Below are 24,435 nucleotides of genomic sequence, written 5' to 3'. Positions count from 1 at the left end.
CCACGATATAAGTAGATGAGAAGGCGAAAAAAAATTAGAAAAGACGAGATACAAGTAGAAAATACAAAAAGGGAGACAAGGAAAAGAGAGAGAAGAAAAAATCTTGAAGAGAATAAAAAAAAAAGAAGAAAGGAGGAAGAGTTTTCAACTGAACTGAGGAGTCAGAGGGATGTCGTGACCCCAGAAAATTAGATAATTTCGATGTCACGTCTGTGAAGCACTTATCGCTCTGAGTTCGACCTTATGAGATTATAGCCGAGAATCAATTAAGCCGAAAGTTCAGCTGACGAGTTCAGACGACCTCTTAGTTTCATATTCTCGAATGTAAATAGATCGAGATTTCGAATAATCGTTATAATAAATCAAGCACGGTGAAATACAATGCGATATTTTTCATTTAATTTTTCAATATTTGGATGCTAAATGAAAGAATTGCTTGGAAAACTAAGCGAACCGAATTTATCGAACACAGTTGAAAATGCTATTCCTGAAAAAATTATTTAATATTTTGTGTGACTGTATATTTTATTATTATTCCATTTGTTATGTTTTCATTTTATTGTTGAGTACAGTAAAAGTCCTATATATTTTAAGAAAGTTTTTTATTATATTTTAAAAAATTTTATTTTGTATTTCTCATTTTCAATGGCTTAAAAAATAATTTTTGCTTTAAAATAATACGAAAATGTAGAATGGAAAGACGAGGGAAGGGCTTAAACGAGAAAGAGAGAGAGAATATATAAATACATATCTATAAATTTCAATCTGCAAAAGTTCCAAGAAGAATAAAAAGGCGTTTCCGATAATTACTTTATCCACCATATATATGCATTGTAATTATCTTACCGCTATTATACACGCAACGTTACATAAGCGATTGAGTCGATGATGAGTCTTTAAAGACACCATTATAATGTTTTTTTATTTTCAGGCTAACGTGAGCCAGGCCGAGTATGAAAGAGCGCACAGAGAGTACCTGAAACAAGTACAGCTGTCACACGACGGACAAGAGTCTAGAAGACGCCGAGATCTCCACGTGTTTCAAACTACAGGTAAAGTCACTTCAACTTTTGCCAAAAGCATCAGCTTTAAAATCAGATACATTGAAGTTTAATTTTGCCAAAATGAAATTTAGAAATTACAATATCTGCGCAACAATGTGGTAGTACATCTCTTTCGCAAATTTATATCTATATTTTACGATAATTTTTTTACATACTTGCTTCTTTTTTTGTATCCCTAAATAAATTAGTTCCATCGATACGTCATTATTAAAATTAAATTTTAATTTTTAATAATTATTAAATAATTCTGCTACGAATAATTATACGTATGAGAAGACATCTTTAGGGATTACATATTATAAAGATAATTGACGAGAATATAATTTCTAATCAAGCGATTTGATTGTTTTAAGATTTCTTAAATTTAACTTTACTAAGAAAAAAATTAGATCTAGGAAATCGCCGATTGATCGAATAATTCCATGTTTTTCCGCTTTTACGAATTAAAATTTACTCATACGAATAGACGAGTCGATTGCGTGCGAATGTGTACGAGTGAAAAACCTTGCGGCACGCATATTCGCAGTACAGCGTATCCAACAAAAATAAATGCGGAAAACGGGGTTTTGGAGTGATGAGGGGGTCGGAGAAGAGGAGGAGGAGCGCGATGCAGTTATCCGCCGCCGCGACCTGTCGATACGTCACTCGACACGTTCTCGCGCTAGAACGCATTGAAGTCACGCGCTGCGATTCCGCGGTCGATCCACGAAGGACGGGTAATAAAAATCCCGCTTCGAGGAAGAAAGAAAAAACGGCATCTCCTCGCCGAAGCCGGGAAAAAAAGGGAACGCGCAATCGGTTAATATTTATTTTTTCGAATTCTGGAGCGGCTAGAAACCTCCGCAAATTCGCGTCGTTGCGGCTCATCTAAAACCAGTGTCTACTCTCTGGAAAATATGGGAAATCTAAATTTTTTTGGATCTAGAAAAACCGGGGAATTCTCATGGAATTTTATTTAAGGGACTTGAGAAATTTTTTAATTAATTCTTTCTTTAACAATTTTACTTTTTATAATTTTTAGTGATAAAAAAATGTTATGCAAATGATAAATGTTTATCTTCAGGAAGCTATTCAGTTCTTATCATATACATTTACAAATATAGCACTTGAAACTTAAGTGGCTCTATGTTTTTCGTTGGTAGAAGTGAAAAGCATTAGAAAATACATACAATAAAAAAACTTATTTTTAAAAGTTGCATTAAAAATATGTCTTAAAATATCTTCTTCATGGAATTTTGAATAAAATGGGAAATGAGAGAATTTTCTGGGAAAATTTTACTGGGAAGATTTGAGTAGGCATTCTGAGAGCGCGATTTGGCGAAACAAGGAGCGCAATTCGGCACAGTCGCAATTCGCGGTCGTCATCGGTCGATCGATCGATTGATTACGCGCGATCCCTCGCAGTAGGCGGAAAAAGAAGCTTGCCGGAAGCGAGATCTAAAAGCGTGTTTCTTCAAGGATTCTGGGAAAATATACTCGCGCTATTATTGGCCGTTTACCTAATTTCTCTCGCGGCGCGGCTGATAGAGAAAAGATACTTCGCCAATGTATACTTCGTGAAGAACGAAGGAACGAACACCATCATTTTTTAATTAAAAGGCGTAACCTTTTAATGCCTCGCTAAAAGATTCCGAGTCGGATTTAACATTTTGTATATTGAAACCGCGGTAAACAAGAACGTAACATTTTAGTATACTTCACACGTTGTTGATCTTGAAATCAAACTTGGCTAATTTATAATGTAATGAAACATAATATTGAATTTGAATCATATTATGAAATATTTATTTTAGATTAATATTTACGTTGTTTGTTTTTTTATTAATTAAATTATAAATTTTTTTTATTTATTATAAAGACAAATAATGAGAAAATTTTTTTTCCAAACTATTTCTATTAGTATATGAGAGTAAATTTTAATAATGTTTCTTTATTTAGATTCAAATATGATCATAAATTAAAGAATTATATTATCATTGCACAATCAAATTAATAGCAAGATAATTCATAATCTATAATAATTTGTGCGATCAATCTAAATTTAATTTTTCGGGATTAATTTTCCCAAGTCTCCAAGATTATCCTTACATCGAATCATTCGACTTATCCCATAAAGATAATCTTCACTTAAGACTTCACTTCGTTCCATTTAGTTGTGTCAAGCAATTAGTCGAGTCGGTTTCACGAAATCTGAACAATATGAGAGAGCACTTTATGTCCGATCCGACAAATTAAGACGTGACTCTCGCTAATGAATCTCGCGAGAAGCAGAGCGGCTCGACGACGTAGGATTCCGCTCAATTACGGGCAACCCCTGAAAATAGTGGGTCAATGAGATAAAAGTCGGCAAGATCTGCTCAGACAGACAGACAGACTGGACAGCTGGCGACCACTGCGACTTTATACCGGGTTAGCTTTAGGCCGCGCATGTATGTACATTGAGTGTACTCGAGTTCGTCCATCGAGTCGAAACCAGTCTGAAGTGGGCACTTGTCTATATACCAGGCTAAAGGTGCGCGAAGCAGAAGAAGACGACCTCTCCTGATGGCTCTGGCCTCTCTCTTTCTCTCTTTCTTTCTCTTTCTCTCTCTACCTGGAGCGTGCGCGCCAAACCCCGCATCGTGCGCACGGCTGTTATTATGAAATAGAAATTCCGACCGCGGCGGAATGCCGAGCGACGAGTTTCCGAATGCAATAAGAACGAATCGCCGGAGCAGAAACGTACCGCGAGAACAAGAAGTAGTCTGCCTTGCTTTATCCGCGAAACGCGAACGAACGAAACCGACAACGGGATCATTGCGAGTATAACCGATGCGCGAAGGATCATCAAGAGGCCCCTCCTGCTTATCCTTCTCTTGAATCTTCCCGAGATTTATTTCTATTATCTGACCATCAATATTGGGTGGAATACACTTATTAGTCTCGTGGCTATTAGTCCGGAAGGATGCGCAAAAAACTGATAAATATAAAAAAAGAACTTAAGATTAAAAAAAAGGTTTTTTTATATAGTCATCTAGAAATTTATGAGATTACATAGCGCGCGTTTTTATTTATTTTTTTTTATCAAGGCAGAATATTTTATAGATGAATTTCGCTTCCGAAATGTCGATGACATTGACGACTTTACGAAGTGGCGCCAGTTAAATATGGGACACCAAGAGGTGACGCTTATTTTGTCAGAAGTTATTTTGTCAGACATTTATTACGAAATGTCAAATCGATCCGGGGCTAATTTTGGATTTACTGGTCTGAAAATATCATCGATTTGTATTACATTCCAGTTATTTTTAAATATTTCCCCGCTAACATGAAAATACGATTGAGACGATACTATTTTAACTTAATCTAGTTTTGGTATTATTTAGAATTTTTTAATTTTTTTCAAGAATACGAAAAGAGTCGAGGATCTTATCAATCACAATAAATTGTTTTATTATAATTAATTAATTATAATTATACACAATACATTATATTTATTTTATTTTACTTTGAGAAATCTTAATCGGAATTTATACACAGTATTATATAGGAACCATAGAAGAATCAAAAATTTTTTCTCCGACATAGCAGGAAACATTCTTTCTTTGTGTGTAATAGCGTTAAAATTGTAATGTCTAATCGAGATCTCAATTTCGGACGAATCATCTCTCAATTATGCATCCCGGATTTAGAACGCGTGGTCCCAAGTTAACCCACTTTAACTCGATCTGTTGATCTTATTCCGGACACGATTTTAGAGAGATTCCGCGGCTATATAGCGTCGGTGGAGGGTCACCTGTGCGTATATCGCGGCGCGCGCGGCGTTTATTTTCGGACGCGTGAGTGATAAAGCCTATAATAAGCACGGCACGCGGACTAGCCGATTGATGGCCGTGCGTGTGGCGTGGAGATATTTGGAGAAATATATTGCGAGGCGACTGATTTCTCTTTCTCTCTTGCGCGGGCGTGTTTGCTGTCGAATTCTCATCGAGTGACGAGAGTATAACACCAGGCGCACCGCCTCCGTCTCCGGGATACGCAGAAATTGTCCGGATGCCGTGGATTCTTGTACGCTTTATTGACCGGTTATTTTGCGCGCCGATGTTACCTGGTCAATCGCCAAGCGAAACCGTCTTGGGGCGTATTTTTGTCGATTCATTGTCGAGGCCAGCTGATTGAATGAACGGTCGATGCGTCATCCGCGTCGTGTCAGGACGCGCGCGTCCGACACGCACGGCGGTCCTGTTTTGAACGCAGGAGATGTTACTAAAATTGACGTACTCTCGGAAAAATGTGCATGTAATCCTCCGGATATAGAAGTCCATTTTCTGAGGAATCATTTGCGGTATAGGTGCCTTGTATTCCACAGCCGCGTATTTTATGCATTCGCGATTGATATTTACGATATTTGCTATAACACTTAATTTCAGCTGCCTCGATCATGAAGGAAATAATAAAAAGCAGGAAATACAAATAAAAGAATTTTTTAAAGTTCTTCATTTTCAATAATTTTAAGAACCTTTATAATTTTTTAAATTTCAAATTAATAAAAAATATGGAAGATTAAATTCATTTTACATATTTTTTCATTTTATTATGATGAAATACTAATAGTCGCAAAAATTTTTGCGAAATCAAAATTAATATATAATAATTTAATAACTAAACTAACTATTAATTTAGCTATTGCAATACTTATCTTTCATTCTTTTATCTTCTTAATAGTAATTTAATGTTACAATGAAAGATTATAAAGTAAAAACTTGCAACTATCAGTAGTAAACAGAATATTTTTTGGCCACATTATTTTATTGTAGTAATCAATTTTTGAATGCACATTTTGCTAGTTTTAACATTCTTTGATAACAGAACACGTTACGAAGATGTTATAAAAATAAGCGCGCGTTAAGAGCAAATCTGCTTATTTAATCGAACGAAGAATTAAATTGCTTGACATGTATATTTAAATTTAAATAGACAAGTAGATCAAGTGACATTTATTCTCCCTCTCGATCAAAGAGATCGAACTATCGTTATTCACACAACATGCATCACACATGTACGATGCTCTAAAAGTATCTCCACCCTTCTCTAAAAGTAGATCTTTAGAAAAAATAAATCCAAACGATTTTACTACGAAACACGTGGGATGCACGTACGTTGAATTATTTGATAAACATGCTCATTAAGGAACATCTCTGAAGAAGCATTTCAATACTGGAACAAATCGATTGAAAAAGGGATTAATTTAATTAATATGCAACATAAATCTAATTAATTTTATTGAGGATATTTAATTTTGAGAAAGAGGGGAAAGAGAGAGAAAAACGTATATATAAAAATAATTTCTTATGCAATTTTACATAATATTTTAAAATCAAATATTCTTTTAATTACACATTCTTCAGAATAGATTCTAAAGGAACTTTTAAGGTGCTTTTTACAAAAAATTTAGTGTAATAAATAAGTGACAAACAGAAACTATATTCTTTAGTTAACTTTAGATAGATATTTCATTCTATTTTGCTGTGTATAAAATTTTAATTTATTAATTGTTAATTTGTAATTACAAAGATATAAAGATATAAAGTTAATAATTTTCCTCCATTACTTAATCGAGAATTCGTGAAGAATCCGTAATTAAAAAAATATCTGAGATACTTTAATATAATATATTGTACTATGTCTATTAAAACACGTAACACAGGATCCTATTTTTCATTCGATTATGTGAGAAAACTTGCAGAAATAGATGTCGATCTATTTGCAGATACGCTCGATGAACAGAGAGTTAAAGAGTGTTATCCTCTCTTTCTAAAAGTGTAAAGAATTTCGTGGCGCTACGGAAAATAAACGGAAAAAGAAACGAAAATACCAACGGGCGATTCTACCGAACATGTGATACGGTGCGTTGGCCCGTTGTAGGATAAATTATTCAAGGAACGTGATAATCAAGCCGTAGAGAAAAGGGGAAATATATCGAGCCCTAAAAGTCGAACGATGTCACGAATTTTCTTCATGTACGATGCAATCTTTCCCTCCCCTCTAATTGTGAGACATAAATAAAAACGTTAATCAATGATGCATTTTGAGTATTCATGCGACGTGAAAGAATTTATACTTTCGCTTTCATCACTTAATTTTTCGACATTTTCACATTTTTGCAATTAAAAGCATATCAAATAATATAATTATTATATAATTATATCGATAAAAATTACTATATATTACTATACAATTATATATCTTAGCTATACATTAATAAACTGCGCTTATATTGTTATTGAAATGAAGTCGTACATTGAAATTTTTTCGACAAAGCGTCGCCAATCGATGTTTATGAAATTTCACGGATCCCGATGAAAATAAACATTGTTTTCCACAAATCGCGTGCCACCGATTATTTATTGTCGTGACTTTTTTATTTAAAGCACTTCACCTGAAAGAAATTGTCAAGTTTGACATATGTTCGAAATAAAACAAATGGAACGTACGCTTTTACGGATCCTTCGCTTTAACTTTTTTTTTCGTACCAGAGATAACTTGTAATCACAGTTATAAATTTAAACGGGAGACAGATAAACCCCAGATAATCACACATTTGTATTATTTCGAACGAAAGTGTGGCGCTATCGTCATTCTAGTTGTAAGTACATTGCACTTCCCTTTTCTCGCAATGCATATGAGACCCTTCTTTCCTTTCCATCTTTATGACACGCTTTTTCTCTCTAAATCCTCACAATTACCGTCACGGCATCCGTAATACCGGTATCAAACAGTTAAACATACCATGACAGGCTCGAAAAACGGCGTATGCTACGGTTGCTTGTGTATATATGTCGTGGATAATTAATGGCTCCACAAGAGTTTTCCTAAGGAGCGTCCTGGCCCTCATAAATAAGATTTAATCAGTGCTTAGAGAGAGAGAAAGAATGATAAAAGAGAGAGGGATGTGAATTTCAGAGTTAAACTCCGGAGAGCTGGGTTTTCTCTCTCTTTCTTTCTCTCTGAAACATTTATTTCTTCCTACCCCATTCTAAATTCTCGCACTCTCTGAACGTGACTTTTACAGCCCTCGAAACAAGCGATTTACAAATTTTAAATCCTTCGTTTACGTAAATTTCATTATTAAATTCACTATTAAATATATTCATTTAAAGACAATATTGTAAATATTGTAAATATTAGCTTTCGATTAATTAATCTTTTCGGTGATATATTTTCAAAATAAATAAAATATGTTACAAATAAAGATTAATAGCATTCGGAATGCAATTAATTATTATTATTTAATTATTATTATTTATAACAGAAAAATTTTAAAAATAAAAAAAAGATCGAATTAATCTTCACAAAGCGAAAGTTATTTGATTATATAAACAATCAGAAGTGAAATAAATATAATCGGAAACCGGTAAAAGATCGACATGTAAATTCAACAGATAAATTTACTATATAAACTATTTTTTTTACGTCATATGAATGGGTCGTTAAATTTGGGTCGATGAGTTCGCTCTGCTTCATCTCTAAAACATCTCCGCGTGATCGACAATAGAGCGTCTTACATGTCGATTTCATCGGAAGGCTGAATACCGTTCGGTGACTCAGATCAGCCGTGTTTGTTTATACGCGACGAGTATTCCATCCGACACGCGATCTGCGAAAATACTCCTTGCCAATATACGTGGGCGATAATATTGCAGATCCTAGAGCAGGAATGCTCGCTATAGAATGCGATGCGTGCAACTGCATTCGCAAATACGCGTGAGACAATTGTCACTCGTGCGCGTCCGGGAATCGACGAGAATTCAACAGTTCCTGTCTCATTTAAACAGTACTGTTTTAAAGCCCTGACACTTAACAACGCAGTTTTCGTTTATTACTCCCTCATTAACTGCTTGACTGCCACGTTCCAATTTAATTCAAAGAATTTGTATGATAATGTGTGATCAATAATAATTTATTTTTTATTATATATTATTATATTATTTTTTATATTTATCATGTGTAGAATTTATATATATAATACTATATTATGTTATGTATAATACTATATTAATATTATATTATGTTATTATATTATATAAGAGATTCTCAGAGAGTTATTATTTTATTATAACAATATTTGTTAACATATTTATAATCTTATTTATAAATCTGAAAGATATCATATAAAAGACGACATAATTCGCGAAAAATTTTCCTTCATAAAAGATATACGTGCCTGCGTAAGCAAAGTTTATTCTACAACTTTTTTTTAGTTATTTGTTTGAAGGGAAGCTCTGAAATACACAACAATATTTGTATGGCGTTACGGCTTCTCGTCGATTCGAATTGAAATCAGTTTACGTTTCTTTCTCGATCTTTTGTGGATTGTTATATGTGAGGGTCAAAGAGAGGTTTCGTTCCCGTAGTAACGATATAAATGACACAGAATAAGGGAACTATTGTTCGTTTTCTAAATTTATCGTGAACATAATGTATCTGTAAATCTCGAATATAGAGAAAGAGCATAAACGTTGACAATCGCAACAAAAAGAAAAGACTGAGTCATGCTTTCAAGCAGATCTCTTGCGCAGCCTTCCGTATCATTGTTGCGAGAATTCAATTACAATATAAATGAATCAAGAATGTTTTTTTTTTTCAGGTCAATTAATGGACAAAGATTACAATCTGTTCATATCCTTCATGATTCGCTTTAAGTATTTTATTGAGTTATTATGTAATAGAAGGTATAAAATAGTTACATTAAATAGCTATTTTTTGCAAGATATCTATTCATTAGAAAAACATAGAAAATTCTTAAAGATTCTCATTCTTTTGTACCTCGAAACATCGGGGAACTTTCATGGAATTTCATTAGAATTTAGAGAATTAACTTTGTTCTTATATTGAAAGCAGTAGACGGCGATAAGCCAAGTTATAAATTATATATGTTTAATACATAATATATAATATATAAAAAATATAAGTAAATAAATAAATATATATATATTTATTTATTTATATTTGTTTATATAATTAATTAAATCTCTATTTATATAATTTTTGGTAATATCTTAATATACAAAATATGTAGTGCATATTCTTTAAATTTTAGTAATTAAAAATGCTTCAGATATCTATCTAATTTTATTCAGAATATTTATGAATTTAGCATTTGAGATTTAAATGGCTCTGTATTTTTTCTTCATATGAGTGAAAAGTATTAGAAAATAATAAAATAATAAAAAACTTATTTTAAGTTACACCAAAAAATTTTTAAAATATTCATCTTACTTGGAATTTTTAATAAAAATTCCAAGTAAGATGGATATTTTAAACGCTAGAAGATCGGGGAATTTTTTTACAAACTGTGTATAGAACCTGTTTTTTTCAACTTTAATTGCAAATTTGTAATATGATGGAGCAATTTAGAAACCGAAGTCGTATTCAATGTCAAAAAAATTACAGAAAATGACTAATCTTGTTCTTATGTTCGGAGACGTTATTTTTTGTTAAACTGTGTAATTCGTAATATCTTATAATATTTAAACACATGGTATATCGCTATTAAAATTTTCTAATAATTATACATATAAATTCATTGTTCGGTTTAAAGAAGTTAATCGCATAATAATGCGAATGATTTCTTGTTTACGTAATATACTCATGTATATACATTATAATGGATTTACGTTTCTTGTTACAGAACATCCGGGAAACAGATCAAGCGTTAACTGGAGAGGAGGGAATCACCATCACTTCCTGTACTTTCCCGTCGCGGTTTCCGACACAGAAGATGTCACGGTTGATCACGCGGCTCTGAGATTCCTTCTTCAAGGTGATTATAGACGCCCGCGCGATCTGGAGGTGCTGGTTTATTTCTGCACGCCGATTTCCCGACGTCTCCTGCTGCGGCGCAAAATTTCTCAGATACAGTCGACGGACTCCCGATGGCTGGAATTGGACTTCACCGAAGCGGCCGCTGACTGGCTCGAGCGGAACCTGGATAATCATGGTCTCGAGTTGGAGTTTCTTCACGATGGCCAATCGACGCGGCGCGATATCTCTTATACAACCTTAAATGTATTCACCACGTTTGAATCGGGTAGTAGGAGAAAGAGATCCACCCCCGAGGAGATAATGTCGCTACACAAGGGACGGCGTAGCAAGTGCAAGGGCAACAATAATAAGAAGTGCTGCCGGCACGAATTGACGGTGATGTTCAAGGACTTGGAAGGTTTCGATTTTATTGTGTTTCCGAAAGGCTTCGATGCCGGATATTGCAAAGGCCGTTGCCCGCCCCGTTACAATCCGGCGCATCATCATGCGCTATTACAAAGTCTGTTATGGAAAGAGGATCGGAAGAGGGTACCCAAGCCGTGTTGCGCACCCAGCAAGCTTGATGAGCTGAAGATTGTCTACTATGACGAGAACAATACCACGCGATTGAGCATGTCCCAGTGGAAGAGCATCCAGGTGCTGGAGTGCGCCTGTTCATGAGGAAGAGGAGCAAGAGAAAAGGAACGAAACAGTCTATCATCTCTACTAGAGACACACACTCTACCATCGCCGAGGACTCACCAAAGAATTGTCCGAATTACGGTTCGGTGGTGCCACACGTGGTTGCATCAAAATACATACTAATAATCATTAATAAATATATTAAGCAAAGGCGAAACTATATAAATACATTATAATCGTCTAAGTAATTTTAAGACTCTTGCATATCTCTGCGACATCCTTTAGATTTCCATTTTTTTCTTTCGTTAGGTTCGTACCGATGAGGCATTACCGAACACGTCAGATCCTGTAATTCGTTTAGGGTCTCGCATTGACTGTGATACTAACGATATTTACTCATTATTATATTCCTTATTACGCAACGCTCGCGTATTTCATATCATTAGGATAGCTTTGCTATATTTGAACCTGGTTAAGAAAAAGAATAAAGCAAGTTCTCTCGCTGTAACGAACTGTCATTGCATCTTTGCACATTTTAATATTGTCAACAATTATAGCGATGACGACAACGATGACGACCACGATAGTCATGTCAATTCGTTTTTCAACTGGGAGAGTATCCTCTTCCTTGTACGAAACGCCATCATTGTATATCTATCTTTCTTTTCTATCTGTTAATTTATTATATACAGTCACGTAGATTTTTGTATGAAATAATTTATGGTCACAAGTCAATGTCTATTAACATAAAATGCGTGACAAAATTAAAATTCTTTATTCTACCAAATCTATTTTATATCAAGGTTTTATTAGTTCCTATATAGTATTACGAATAGAATCTCGAGCATTTTTAATTTTTCAATTCTTTCGCGAATGCAAACAATTGCAAATGTATATGTTACATTCTTGCAAAATTTCAATATATTTGTACGAAATCTCCGATTAATTAATCGATGATCGTCGTACATAAATTTTATGCATGTCGTAAGCATTTCGAGCTCTCTATCTGTGAAATAATATTTATTTTAACTAGGAAATATAACATATCGTGTATATTTATCGAGTGCGATAGAATTGATGACAATTTAACAATTGTTATTTACGCGTCAATATCAAATTGTAAAATTAATACACTTTATCCGTATGCACTATTGTAAATTATAATCTAATTAACCACCAGCGGCGCCATATTACCGTCATTATTCCTGTCTCTCTCAATCGATTATTAACAAAATATCTGATGATGGGAATCTATTTATAGCGAAGTCTTAAATACGTATAATCTATCAACTTTCAATAAAATATATTTATTTTTTTTCTTCTTTACTTTAAACTGACATTTAAATAAATTATAATTTTTTTAAAATGATACAAAATTATAATTAATTTAATATTCTTGAAAAATCATCAAAGGAAATCATTACTTTCCAATTTCTAAAATTTTAATTCAATATATCGACTTAGCAATTAAGTTTTAATAAAAGCGTATGTATATATGTGTATATATTTTATTATTTTATTGTATACTCTATTATTTTATTTTATATAGCTTTTTTATATTTAAAATTAGAATCGTACAATTATAAAATCAACACTTCGAGTCAAGCGTTACAATTTTATGAATAGGATGTAGCATGAAATTTACTATCGGCATGAAGGGTTATCTCGCTATGATAGCAATAAAATTTCATTAGGCGTGACGTTGCTTACCCCGTTCGAGTTCGAAGGTTACCCTGCATTATGCATTATGCAACCACGCGCATTCATGTGCATTCGAAAATATTACTCTTAAATTGGAGATATTTGTTTAGCCATCTTAATCGAGAAATGAAAAATAAGCAATCTCTTTGTTTTTTTAACAAGCATGCTAGCTGAAATGTCTCATGAGTTTCAACTAGATTACTGATTATAAATTACAAATCGGCTAACAGTAGCGTCCAAATATGGAGTATTTCAAGAGATGATATTCAATCATTGTTTGAACTAAAAACTATTACATTTACAAACATTTATTTTTATGTAAATAAAAATATACAATATAAAAGAACTAATATGTGAGATATAAATGACTAATTTGATCATCTGTCTCTTTTATTGATTCCCCCCCATTATATAAATATAATGTAATTACCTGCAAATGCTGTCATTTTTGTGTGCTTACATTGGTGCAGAAATAACATTACGAGTACTATATTTACAGATATAACATCTGCATAATAAAAAAAGCATCAAAAGTATAATGGTGGAAAAAAGCTAATATTCTAAGCCAGCGGAGGTATCAGCCAATTATTCCACTGCTCTGTTTCATTAGATTTGGAATTTTCTTTTATAATATTATAAATAAGATAAAGATTTAGGCAAATAAATTTAGTTCGAAATAAATTTATATACCTTATGTACGTAATATTGCACATATTACATAAAAGGTGATAATATCGTAGTTATAATAAGATACAATCCTGGCAATGTAGTGATTTTTGGATCCCACTGAAAATAATTCAATTTGATTTATTTTTGAGAATTGCACGCAATACTTAAGAGCGAATTATTTTTGTGCCATGTATTACCTGTGTAAAATTCCACGCACAGTATCATATTGTCTGCGATACATGAAAAGCTTCATCGATAAAATAATGTGATTGAATACGATTGAGATATAAGAAAAGTAATATAGTACTCATAATGAATAACGTTATTGTGGAATACATAAATATTTTGTATTTTAGTTTCATGTAACTGAGATGAGAGACGACACTCATGATTACTTTAAAAATGTGTCCACAAATGTCATTTAACTTCAATAGCTGCACATTCGTCAAATTAATATTATTACGTTAAATGCATCATCACAGCAGCTTGTTTTGATTAATTTAATCTAACCTAATCAATTATATTATATGCTCCTCATTAAAATGTATAAAATTGTATCACTGTTACGTCGCACATTTAATATACTATATAATAAAATATATTACACTAATGATTAAATATTATTAAAATTATTATTTTTAAAAGCATGATAAAATTCACGCAACATATGCTCGTATTTACATTCGACATCTAAAGACATTGGAAAGTTAGGTTAGGTTAGATCAAAAAAATTATCGTTTGACAGTTGGCATCCCTACAAGATAGGTACGCAAGCACTGCGCGCGCGTATACAAAGTAAACTTCAAATCGCTTCTAGCCTAACCATCTTCACACGATTGACTTTACTTGAATTGCATCGCGTCGCATCGAATTATGATGCGGCGCCAATTTGCCCGAACGTAATTTGGGACGTCGTGATGCTGTATAAGCGTCGAATGACCACGAATAGTCACGCAAATATGATAAATCAAATCAACTCACCGTTCACCGGCTGTCCCACAGGTCGCTCCATTCGCTCGCCTCAGGACGTCCAATTTCGATCTTGATGCACACAAACTCACACGATATCACCAACGCGAACGCGCGACACTTTATTCGGTACTCCCGATACTCGCTGGCATCCGATAATCATCATCGAGGGCGCGAATAACGCGACGCGAAAAAATATTCGCTCTACCTTCGCGATGACGCCATCATTGAATATCGTTGAATATCGCTGTCGCGCGCTTCCATCGACACACTATAAAAGTCGCGCGATTATTCTTGGACACTTTCAACGTTCCTTCACTCGCGATATTCATTATTTTCGGTTAAAAGACGCGAAAAATGCAGATGTACGACGATCTGCGTATGACTCCGACTCACGTATGACGTATGCAATGGCGCGGAACTAACATGGCGGCCGAACCGGTGCGCATTCGTTTCTGCGCATGGCCATTACTGCGCTCAACGTTCGCGCGACTTTGATTTTTGAAAATTGTCTATGGCTTTGATTAATAGCATATAATAATAAATATATAAAGATTGAATCAATTAATCATATTGGTCATATATGTAGATTTGCCCGAAGAAAAAGAGAAAAAAATTGAGAAATATTTTTAGTTTTCTTTAAAGGATGCAAATATCTATTCATAGTCTTGTTTTTCTTTTCCTTTTTCGCGCGATTTCGATTCAATATATAATGTAGAAAATGTAGTATATTGGTTTATTTTTATATATTCACAACTATAATATTCATTTTTTGACACTTACAATACTCGTGTACTACATACACTAGCGGGCCATGACACCTCTCTCAGTTTTCTCTCCAATAAATAATATAAATAAAAATATAAATAATTTAATTAATAATAATTTATTATATAAAAATATTAGTATGTTCTCTCTTTCCACGCTATTATTTATTTATTTATTTATGTGTCTTTTTTTTATTTTCAACATCATTTATTTATTAATTTATTTAGCTCGCTATAAGTCAGTCTTTTAAAATACAAAACTAAATATTATAGAATTTGACTTCGCAAAAGCGCGGTAAAACAATCGAATAAATTACAAATAATTAATTCCGTGATTAATTGTTTAATAAATAATCAATTTTAATCAATAAATTAAAATACTTCTACAATTTAATATTCCACTCGTGTATATTTTATAGTATATAAAATATTTCGGCAACGAATTATCAATAACATTATGTTCGACTTTGACGACGTAAACAATAGCTATTGTTTGTACGTTACGGTTTTGCTATCATTTGTTCGGTAACATTCGAGCAGTAAAATAATGATTCGAAATGCTTCGTATGTTAATTAATTGTTTAATAAATAATCGTTTAATTAATCTATGAATTGAAAAACTTCTACAATTTAATATTTTCATGTAAAACAGTATATGTTATAGTACGTAAAATATTTCGACAATGAATTATCAATAACGGTGTTCCACTTTGGCAATATAAACAATAGCGCGCTATTGTTAATATGTTACGGCTTTGTTATCATTGGACTTTGGCAATGTAAAATATAAACAGTAGCGCGCTAGATTACCGCTTTGTCATCATTCGCACGGTGACACTCGAGTAATAAAGTAGTGGTGAGAAATTTCGTATATTGTAATTTTTTAACTAAACACGATTACGAGTATTATCGAAACATAATTTGCTATAAATATTAATAATTAAAAATTAACTTTTGATAAATGACATGAAACTGCATCGCAACGATAAATCTTTATCGAATCGCAATCATTCGTTATTGCTAATAAAAATTAAAACAGGGGATACATAAAAGGGGATAAGAGAATTAATTTCGTAATGATCTTTTGATTATTGATGCTTATTATAATAATATTGCTTTAACAGTTTTAGAATTAAATATATTTCGACCAATGCTTTAAATTTTCTAAATTCTTGTTAATTGAACAATATACAATTTAATCGCGAATCGATTAAGTGACAGGAAACCAAAATATTTAATAATTACTTCGATCGTTGCGCGATCTTTACGGACAATAAGTATTATTTTAATACTTATTCTCTTAGAATCAAATATATTTCGTGTTACTTTTTCGTTCTACTTGACAATCTAAATATAATTTGGATTATGAGAGATCATGAAATAAAACAATCGAATTATAGATGCGAATAATTAGCATGACGAAAGGCTCCGTGTTAAATTGTTTAATAAATTTTAATGAATAAATTAAAAATTTCTATAATTACTTAATAATTAATATTAAATTACTTCTATAATTTAATATTCCGCGTTAGAGTGTATATTTTATAATATATAAAATATTTCGGCACCGATTTATCGATAACACGATGTTCGACTTTGGCAATGTAAAATATAAACAGTAGCGCGTTAGGTTACCGCTTTGTTATCATTCGCACGGTGACTCTCGAGTAATAAAGTAGCGGTGAGAAACGTTTCGTATATTGTAATTTTTTAACTGAACACGATTACGATTATCGAAACATAATTTGCTATAAATATTAATAATTAAAAATTAATTAACTTTTGATAAATGACATAAAACTGTATCGCAAGAATAAACCTTTGTCGAATCGTAATCATTCATTACTGTTAATAAAAATTAAGACAGGGAATACATAAAAGGAGATAAGAGAATTAATTATGTTATAATCTTTCGATCATTGATTATTATAATAATATTATAATAATATTTCTTTAACAATATTAGAATTAAATATATTTCGACCAATGCTTTAAATTTTCTCAATCCTTGTTAATTAAACACACAATTTAATCGAGAATCGATTAAATGATAGGAATCCAAAATGTTAAATAATCGCTTCGATCGTTGCGATCTTTACGGACAATAATTATTATTTTAATATTTAGAGTCACAAATATATTTCATCCGTGTTACTTTATCATTCTACTTGACAATCTAAATATAATTTGAATTGTGAGAGAACACGAAATAAATAATCAATTTTAATCAATGAATTAAAATACTTCATTAATTTAATATTCCGTTAGTGTATATTTTATAATATATAAAATATTTCGGCAACGAATTATCGATAACACGGTGTTCGACTTTGGCAATATAAAACATAAACAGTAGCGCGCTATGTTACAGCTTTGTCATCATTCGCACGACTCTCGAGTAATAAGGTAGTGGTGAGAAACACTTCGTATATTGTAATTCTATTTACTAAATACGATTACGATTAGTATCGAAACATAATTTGCTATAAATATTAATAAAAATTAATTAATTAAGAAATAATTAACGATATGAAACTGTATCGTAACGATAAATCTTTATCGAATCGCAATCATTCATTACTGCGAATAAAAACTGAAACAGGGGATACCGTAAAAGGGTACAGATTTAATTATGTTATGATCTTTCGATCCTTGATGCTTATTATAATATTTCTTTAATTATATTAGAATTAAATATATTTCGACCAATGCTTTAAATATTCTCCTTTTTAATTATACAATAGTTATGTATCACGACATGTAATTATTTTAATCTTACGATATATTAATACGTTAGATATATGAGATACATTAATATGTTAAAATATTTCAACAATGAATTAACAACAACATAATATCCGACATAAACAGTACCACGCTAATGATTTTGTTTTACGGTCTTGTTATGCAAACTTAAATTTATGTACTATATTACAAAATAAATTTCAAATTATATATTATATTATATATAAAATTATATATAATATAACCCTCCCATGGGATACACCTTGTCGCGGTGGGAGGGCTTAGTACTTGGATGGTGCCTTGAGGTTTATCTTAAATTTTTCTATTTATGATAAATCTTAAGGTGCCTGAATGGGAAGCTAAGTATCCTTTCGCGTCGTCGGTGCCGTCAACGTGCCGCGGACGGCAAGCGCTTCGTTACCGCGTTTTCTTGTTGTAGTATTCTCGCGTCATCGCGTTTTCGCGGAACTTTTAGACTTTTTTATATAAAATCCCAATTTCATTTATTGTCACGAATCTCTACTTCCGATGCCAACTAACTGGGATGTTTCGAGTTTGCACACGTTGCTATACAACGTACACTCGTGCTTCGTGCTTCGTGCTTCGTCAAGTGATTCGGCCCGAATTAGTTAAAACTCGATCGATTGCTCGGAATGGTCGTCAATGGGTCCCTTCTCTTTGCTCGTCTACAGCCACACGCACTGCGTGTGTTAACCCTGTCGAGGAGTCGAGTGGATTCTCCTAGGCACGATTTTCGCTCGGTAAAAGGGGTTGCCTCCCCATTTTCTAAATTGCTGAATGTTAGCATTTAAAAAATGTGGGTATCCTCTTCTTTTGCCGTCTACCAGCCTGGTGTAGCCATGTCCTGCAATCGCGGGAAACTTCGTGTTCCGGGCGAAGCACCTGATTTTTTAATATAAGGAATGCGGAACTCTAATTTTTATCAGCAACTGTAGAACTATGAAAAGTGCTATCAGAACTCTTAGTATTTTTCTGAAACTCGTAGATTGTTGTGTCAGCTTCACAGACACCTCTCAGAGCAATAAATTTCATCCGAAATATTATCGAATTTTATATGAATGTCGGTCGATGACCAAAAATTGAATATGACAGAAATACGATGTCATAAGTATTTTCAAAATCTGAAAAGTAACGTTAAAAGTAACTGTTAAATTCGTTATTGTTACTAAAAAAATGTAACTACGTTATCGTTACAGTTACAGAAAAAAAAATGTAACGCCGTTACCAGTCCGTTACCAAAAAAAAGTAACTATAACGGTAACGGCTTTACAAGTAACACGTTACTTCCCAACCCTGTTAGGTACATTAGAGTAGTAGATTCAGGCTCTTGCGGCTCTGTCTTTCCATTGCCAGTTGTAGCTCCAGTATTGGGAGGATTGTTACCTTTTGTTGCCTCACGATATTTTTGCAGATACATTTTCAAAGGCTCGACATAATTATCAAAACCAAGAGTAGTCATGGCAAATAAAATGTCTTCACCATTTATAGTTTAACGTTTTTCCATGTGACACTTGTCACTCGCTTCCGACGTGATAAATGAGATGAACTTTGACACGCACTCTTGAACACATTCACGCGCATCTTTAGCTATTTTTCCAGCTTCTGGAATCGCTCTTTTCATAATTTTGGCGACATTTGCTATCGGCAAGAAGCGATCCTGTTCAGGAAAGTGGCCCACCCCCAGTGGAAACCCCAGGACTTTGCAAGGGATCTCCAGTACCGTGGTCGGAATCATCCGTATTCTCAGGGTCATCTTCCATATCCGATTGTACGCCTATGTAAGATGTCGCGACGGTACCTCCTCCCAGAAACGCCCTTGATCTTAAGGGACCACCGTCGTCTCCGCTCTCACCACTATTCTCCATTTCGCGATACAGTTCCCGGTGATAATACGTGCTCAAGCTGATTCGAACACTTAGCGTGATTTTTCTGCACCTTTAACCTTTTCCTATCTTTGTTTTTCTTGCCGCCGTAAGCTGCAAAGAATCATTTACGTGTATATAAATATATGTATATGTATATATGACAGGCAGAGAGAAGAGAATACACGAATATAGCAAGATAAACATCATAAGAAAAAAGAAACGCGACAAGTGGCTATGATCTTGAGAATGCAACAACCATAACAATCTAAAGATTCAAAGAAGAGGATGCATTGAATAAATATGCATAGTAAAAACGAAAAAAAAACAGCTTGCAATTATATAAAATCCGTTAATAATATTTTATAATTATGTTACATTTTATAATTTAGTATATTGTATCATAGATATAAAGCGTTAAGTATTAAAATATTTTGCTATTATAGAAACTATAGTAAAATAATATAAAATATGTTTGCTATATAGAATGAAACTTTCGAAAACGTATCTTATCATAAAGGAAAAAGTATTTGAAATATTTTGCAAAGTATGTATTTTTTAAGCATCTTTGGAACTTTATATACTGAGAAGAAAACTTCAGAAGAATCATTTTGACAAATTCTATATATGCATTACTAATTAAAATCTAATTACTTAAAAAAATTAATGAACATCAAAGATCAATTAACGGCTAAGTATTGTTAGTAATTGATATTATATAATACAGTACTTAAAATTATTTTAATATATAATTCTCTCTCCCTTAAAAAAATTCTTTTTAATCTTTTATCTATATAATAATCAAGACATATATCATACACAGAAAAATATTATTAACATGACTAAATGCGTTTATTTCGTTATCGTTTCTTTAGTGTGACAGTGAAATCGCAGGATCGAGTAATTAACAAAAAGACTCGTAATACAGCAATCGTATAATAAATTAATCAATAATTTAAAATTCTCCTCGAGAGCTTTTCAAAACATTATAATAAAGTATTTTTTCATTGAGTACTTTTCGAGTTATGAGGCTTGAAATAATTTTTTAATTTTACATAAACCATAAAAAAAATATTTAGTAAAATATTCTTTTTTCGATTATCTTATCTTAATACTTTTATGTACAAAATAATGAGAGGAGTTAATTGGTGTAAAGAAAACACATAATTGTTTCGAAGAAAAAATATGTAATTTGCAATTAACAATTACATATTTCTTTTATCACGGAAAAGCAACAATAATTAACTTCGATATGTTCGAATAACAGAGAAGCAATAATAATTAACTTCGATATGTTCGAATAATCGACTTTACATTTTTCAAGAGTGAAAAATTGGAAGGGGAAGGTTAACAATCTAGTATTACATATTCTATGGTCTATTCCTTGCTTATTGTCACGTGACCGATTTTAGTTCGCTTGTACCTGAATTGAAGGCGCTAGCCTCCTTTCCAAAGGAGAGTTTGCGTATACTAGTTAGGATTTATCGTGAGGGTTTGTAAAATATATATTGAATCTTAAAATATTCCTATAATCCGCCCAAAATCGAATAAATGCAAATGATAAATTTATTCTAATAGCTAAATTAGATTTATAATTTGCGATATTAAAATACAATTAATGTGCGTTTAAATTTAGTAATGTTTAGCAATAAGATAACCTATAAAAAGAATTGATATTCTCATGCAGGATGGCTCCAAGGTATGAATTGGCCGTTGGCCTCAACAGGGGTCACAAAACGACAAAGATTCGTGTAGCAAAAAGCAAATCTGAAAAAGAGAAAACTCTTTGTATCCGGCCAGCCAGATTAAAAGGGGTTAGTATAATGTAGAAAATATCTTTTTCATTGTTATTATATGTTGTGTTCTTTCAATCAATATATATATGTTGCATAATCTTTGAGAATTTCAATATTCTCTTATGTGTACTAATTCATCTTTAATTTTTTAATATCAGAAACAAACTAAACACAGCAAATTTGTGAGAGATTTGATACGTGAAGTCACAGGACATGCTCCTTATGAAAAACGTGCTATGGAGTTGCTAAAAGTGTCAAAGGACAAGCGTGCTTTGAAATTTTTGAAAAGAAGGGTAAATGTCTAAAATTTTTGACGCTTTAGATAAGCAATAATTTGTAAAAAGTCAATTTCTTGTTTTTTATACAATTATTTTAAAATCAGGACCTCTATTCTGTAACTTGTAACATTTGCGTTACATATGTTGTGCAGTTGTTTTATGGTATAAAAATTCTGCGCAGTGATATATAACGCAAGCGTTAGAAGTTACAGAATAAAACTATTGAATTGTTTACAGATTAATATATGATATTGATAGTAGAATAGAAGAAGTACATACAAATCTTTATAAAGATTTTAAAATTTTCAGAAAATTCTTTTATATGAAAGAACTTTATATATATATATATATATATATATATATATATATATATTTTTTTTTTTTTTTCTGTAATATATTTATTTTTACAAATATGATTTTCATTATTTTCCAGCTGGGAACTCACATTCGTGCTAAGAGGAAGCGAGAAGAGCTTGGAAATATTCTGGTACAAATGAGGAAAGCAGCTCATCATTAACTTTTCTTAAATATGTAAAACATTCATTTCTTAAATAAATCAATATTTCAAATCAATAAAGAGACAAAGTACAAGATATTAAGATCAATTAAATAATGTTCTTTTTACCTTCAAACAAAATCTTTAGGTATATAATAGCAATTATTCATTTTATTATTGCTATTTCTCAAATTTCAATAAATGTTCTATTTTATCATTTCATAAGATTATTGTTAAAGATTAGGTGAATAATTTTTTGGAAATAAGTGCAAGAGCAGACAAAAGAATATATGAAGTATAGGGAAAAAATGAGCATATAAAAGAATGTAAAGTAATGTAAGAGTAAAAATGTAAATTTTTTTTTTAAATCAAAAAATAGCAAATTAGGGTAAATTTATGACTAAAACAAAGTTTAAAATAAATGCTAAGGGGATTTTGATTTTTATATCAAATATGTATTTGTAAACATTTTACGAACTGTATTAAGAATACAAAGGATTTATCTTCTAAGTAAGCATATCTATAGCAAATATGTACAAATATATATACTTATATATTTATATGGAAGAGTATTTTTAATCTTACTTAAAAAATCTGCAAGAAATGATTAATTTTTCACATCTTTTATTTTATTATAAACTATCATTTTAAACATATTTTTGCTAATAAGATTTATTCTTTATAATTGAACTTTATATTTTATACTTTTTGTTTTTTCTTTTTTTTCTCCGACTTTTAAAAATACATTTATTTTATTTTTAATCTATACTAGTACAAGTATGTACGTCTTAATAGGACCCAAGTTTTTATAGTTTATATACTTCAGTTTGAATATTTCAACCAAATTTTTTGCGAAAAACTTGTTTTAAAATTATATATCGTGTAAATATAAATAAATAAATAATATTTTATATATATATATATATATATATATATATATATATATATATATATATATATATATGTATATATGACGTAATCTGAAACAAAGAGATTTAAGCAAGTTTCCGTGGTGTAGTGGTTATCACATCCGCCTAACACGCGGAAGGTCCCCGGTTCGATCCCGGGCGGAAACATTTTTTTCTTGCAAAGAAAGAAAAGTGTTATTCTTTAACTAAATTATTTTTATCAATATATTTCTGGGAATTTTTCAGAAAAAAATTTGCACTTATCTTTATTATGATAAATATTCTATTATATAAGCTTTTTCTTTCAGGATTCATTATCCAGAATATCATATAAATACGAAGTGTTATTACATTTTGTAGTTGAATTTTGATGATGAATTACTTTTCAAATACTGTACTAAAATGTAAACATTAAAATGTAAATTAAGATAAGTAAAAACAGAAAATTATAACACTCCATCCAAAATCCAATCTTATTTTCTGTCTTACTCATATTAAATTATAAAGTCAAAGCAGAAAATTATTTTCTTATTGAATTGAATAATTTCTTATGCCACACATCATTTCAAAATAATATTCAAAAGTATAGATTGATAAAATATATTGAAAAATTCTTTTCGTTTATTATTTTACATTACTTTTTAGTAAAAGCACATTTTATTCACAAAAGCACTGTATCCTACATTTTCAACAATTGACTTGTTAAAAATTGATCATGATTTATGAATTATGAA

General features: G+C 31.7%; 2 protein-coding genes, 1 long non-coding RNA gene, 1 other non-coding gene and 1 pseudogene across 7 annotated transcripts in view; 3 read left to right on the top strand and 2 right to left on the bottom strand.

Moving 5' to 3' along the window:
- The window catches only part of Mav (TGF-beta domain-containing family member maverick), a 33,258-nt gene extending 20,267 nt beyond the window's left edge, over nt 1-12,991 (top strand). Inside the window, exons 2-3 of the mRNA XM_083108690.1 lie at nt 932-1,052; nt 10,735-12,991. Of these exons, the coding sequence (XP_082964816.1) occupies nt 932-1,052; nt 10,735-11,528 (915 nt within the window). The 3' untranslated portion in view covers nt 11,529-12,991. The remainder of the gene's footprint in view (nt 1-931; nt 1,053-10,734) is intronic.
- The window catches only part of LOC145977051 (uncharacterized), a 45,516-nt gene extending 30,291 nt beyond the window's left edge, over nt 1-15,225 (bottom strand). For 3 of the 4 annotated variants that reach the window (XR_014440397.1, XR_014440395.1, XR_014440396.1), the window contains exons 1-2: nt 14,841-15,225; nt 10,721-11,030 (exon numbers count right to left, since the gene is read on the bottom strand). This is a non-coding gene — a long non-coding RNA (uncharacterized LOC145977051). The remainder of the gene's footprint in view (nt 1-10,720; nt 11,031-14,840) is intronic. The other variant, XR_014440398.1, reaches the window with a different exon arrangement.
- Nucleotides 15,226-18,199: 2,974 nt separating this feature from the next.
- On the bottom strand, nt 18,200-20,417 carry LOC145976798 (nuclear transcription factor Y subunit beta pseudogene; annotated as a pseudogene).
- A 1,143-nt stretch (nt 20,418-21,560) lies between these two features.
- Nucleotides 21,561-22,892, top strand: Rpl36 (ribosomal protein L36). Its single transcript, XM_083108742.1, has 4 exons — nt 21,561-21,715; nt 21,911-22,037; nt 22,178-22,312; nt 22,731-22,892. Exons 2-4 carry the CDS (start codon nt 21,912-21,914, stop codon nt 22,812-22,814), a joined length of 345 nt encoding a protein of 114 aa, XP_082964868.1. The 5' UTR covers nt 21,561-21,715; nt 21,911; the 3' UTR covers nt 22,815-22,892.
- Nucleotides 22,893-23,796: 904 nt separating this feature from the next.
- Trnav-aac (transfer RNA valine (anticodon AAC)) lies at nt 23,797-23,869 on the top strand. The gene has a single exon. It is a non-coding gene; the product is annotated as a tRNA-Val (tRNA).
- Nucleotides 23,870-24,435: the final 566 nt, after the last annotated feature.

Source organism: Camponotus vicinus, unplaced genomic scaffold (genome assembly GCF_025532165.1).
Source record: "Camponotus vicinus isolate PSW18456_S1 unplaced genomic scaffold, iyCamVici1.0 SCAF_9, whole genome shotgun sequence".
Lineage (NCBI taxonomy): Eukaryota > Metazoa > Arthropoda > Insecta > Hymenoptera > Formicidae > Camponotus > Camponotus vicinus.
Note: the sequence above shows the minus strand (reverse complement) of the source record. Positions and strands in the feature narration are given on the sequence as shown.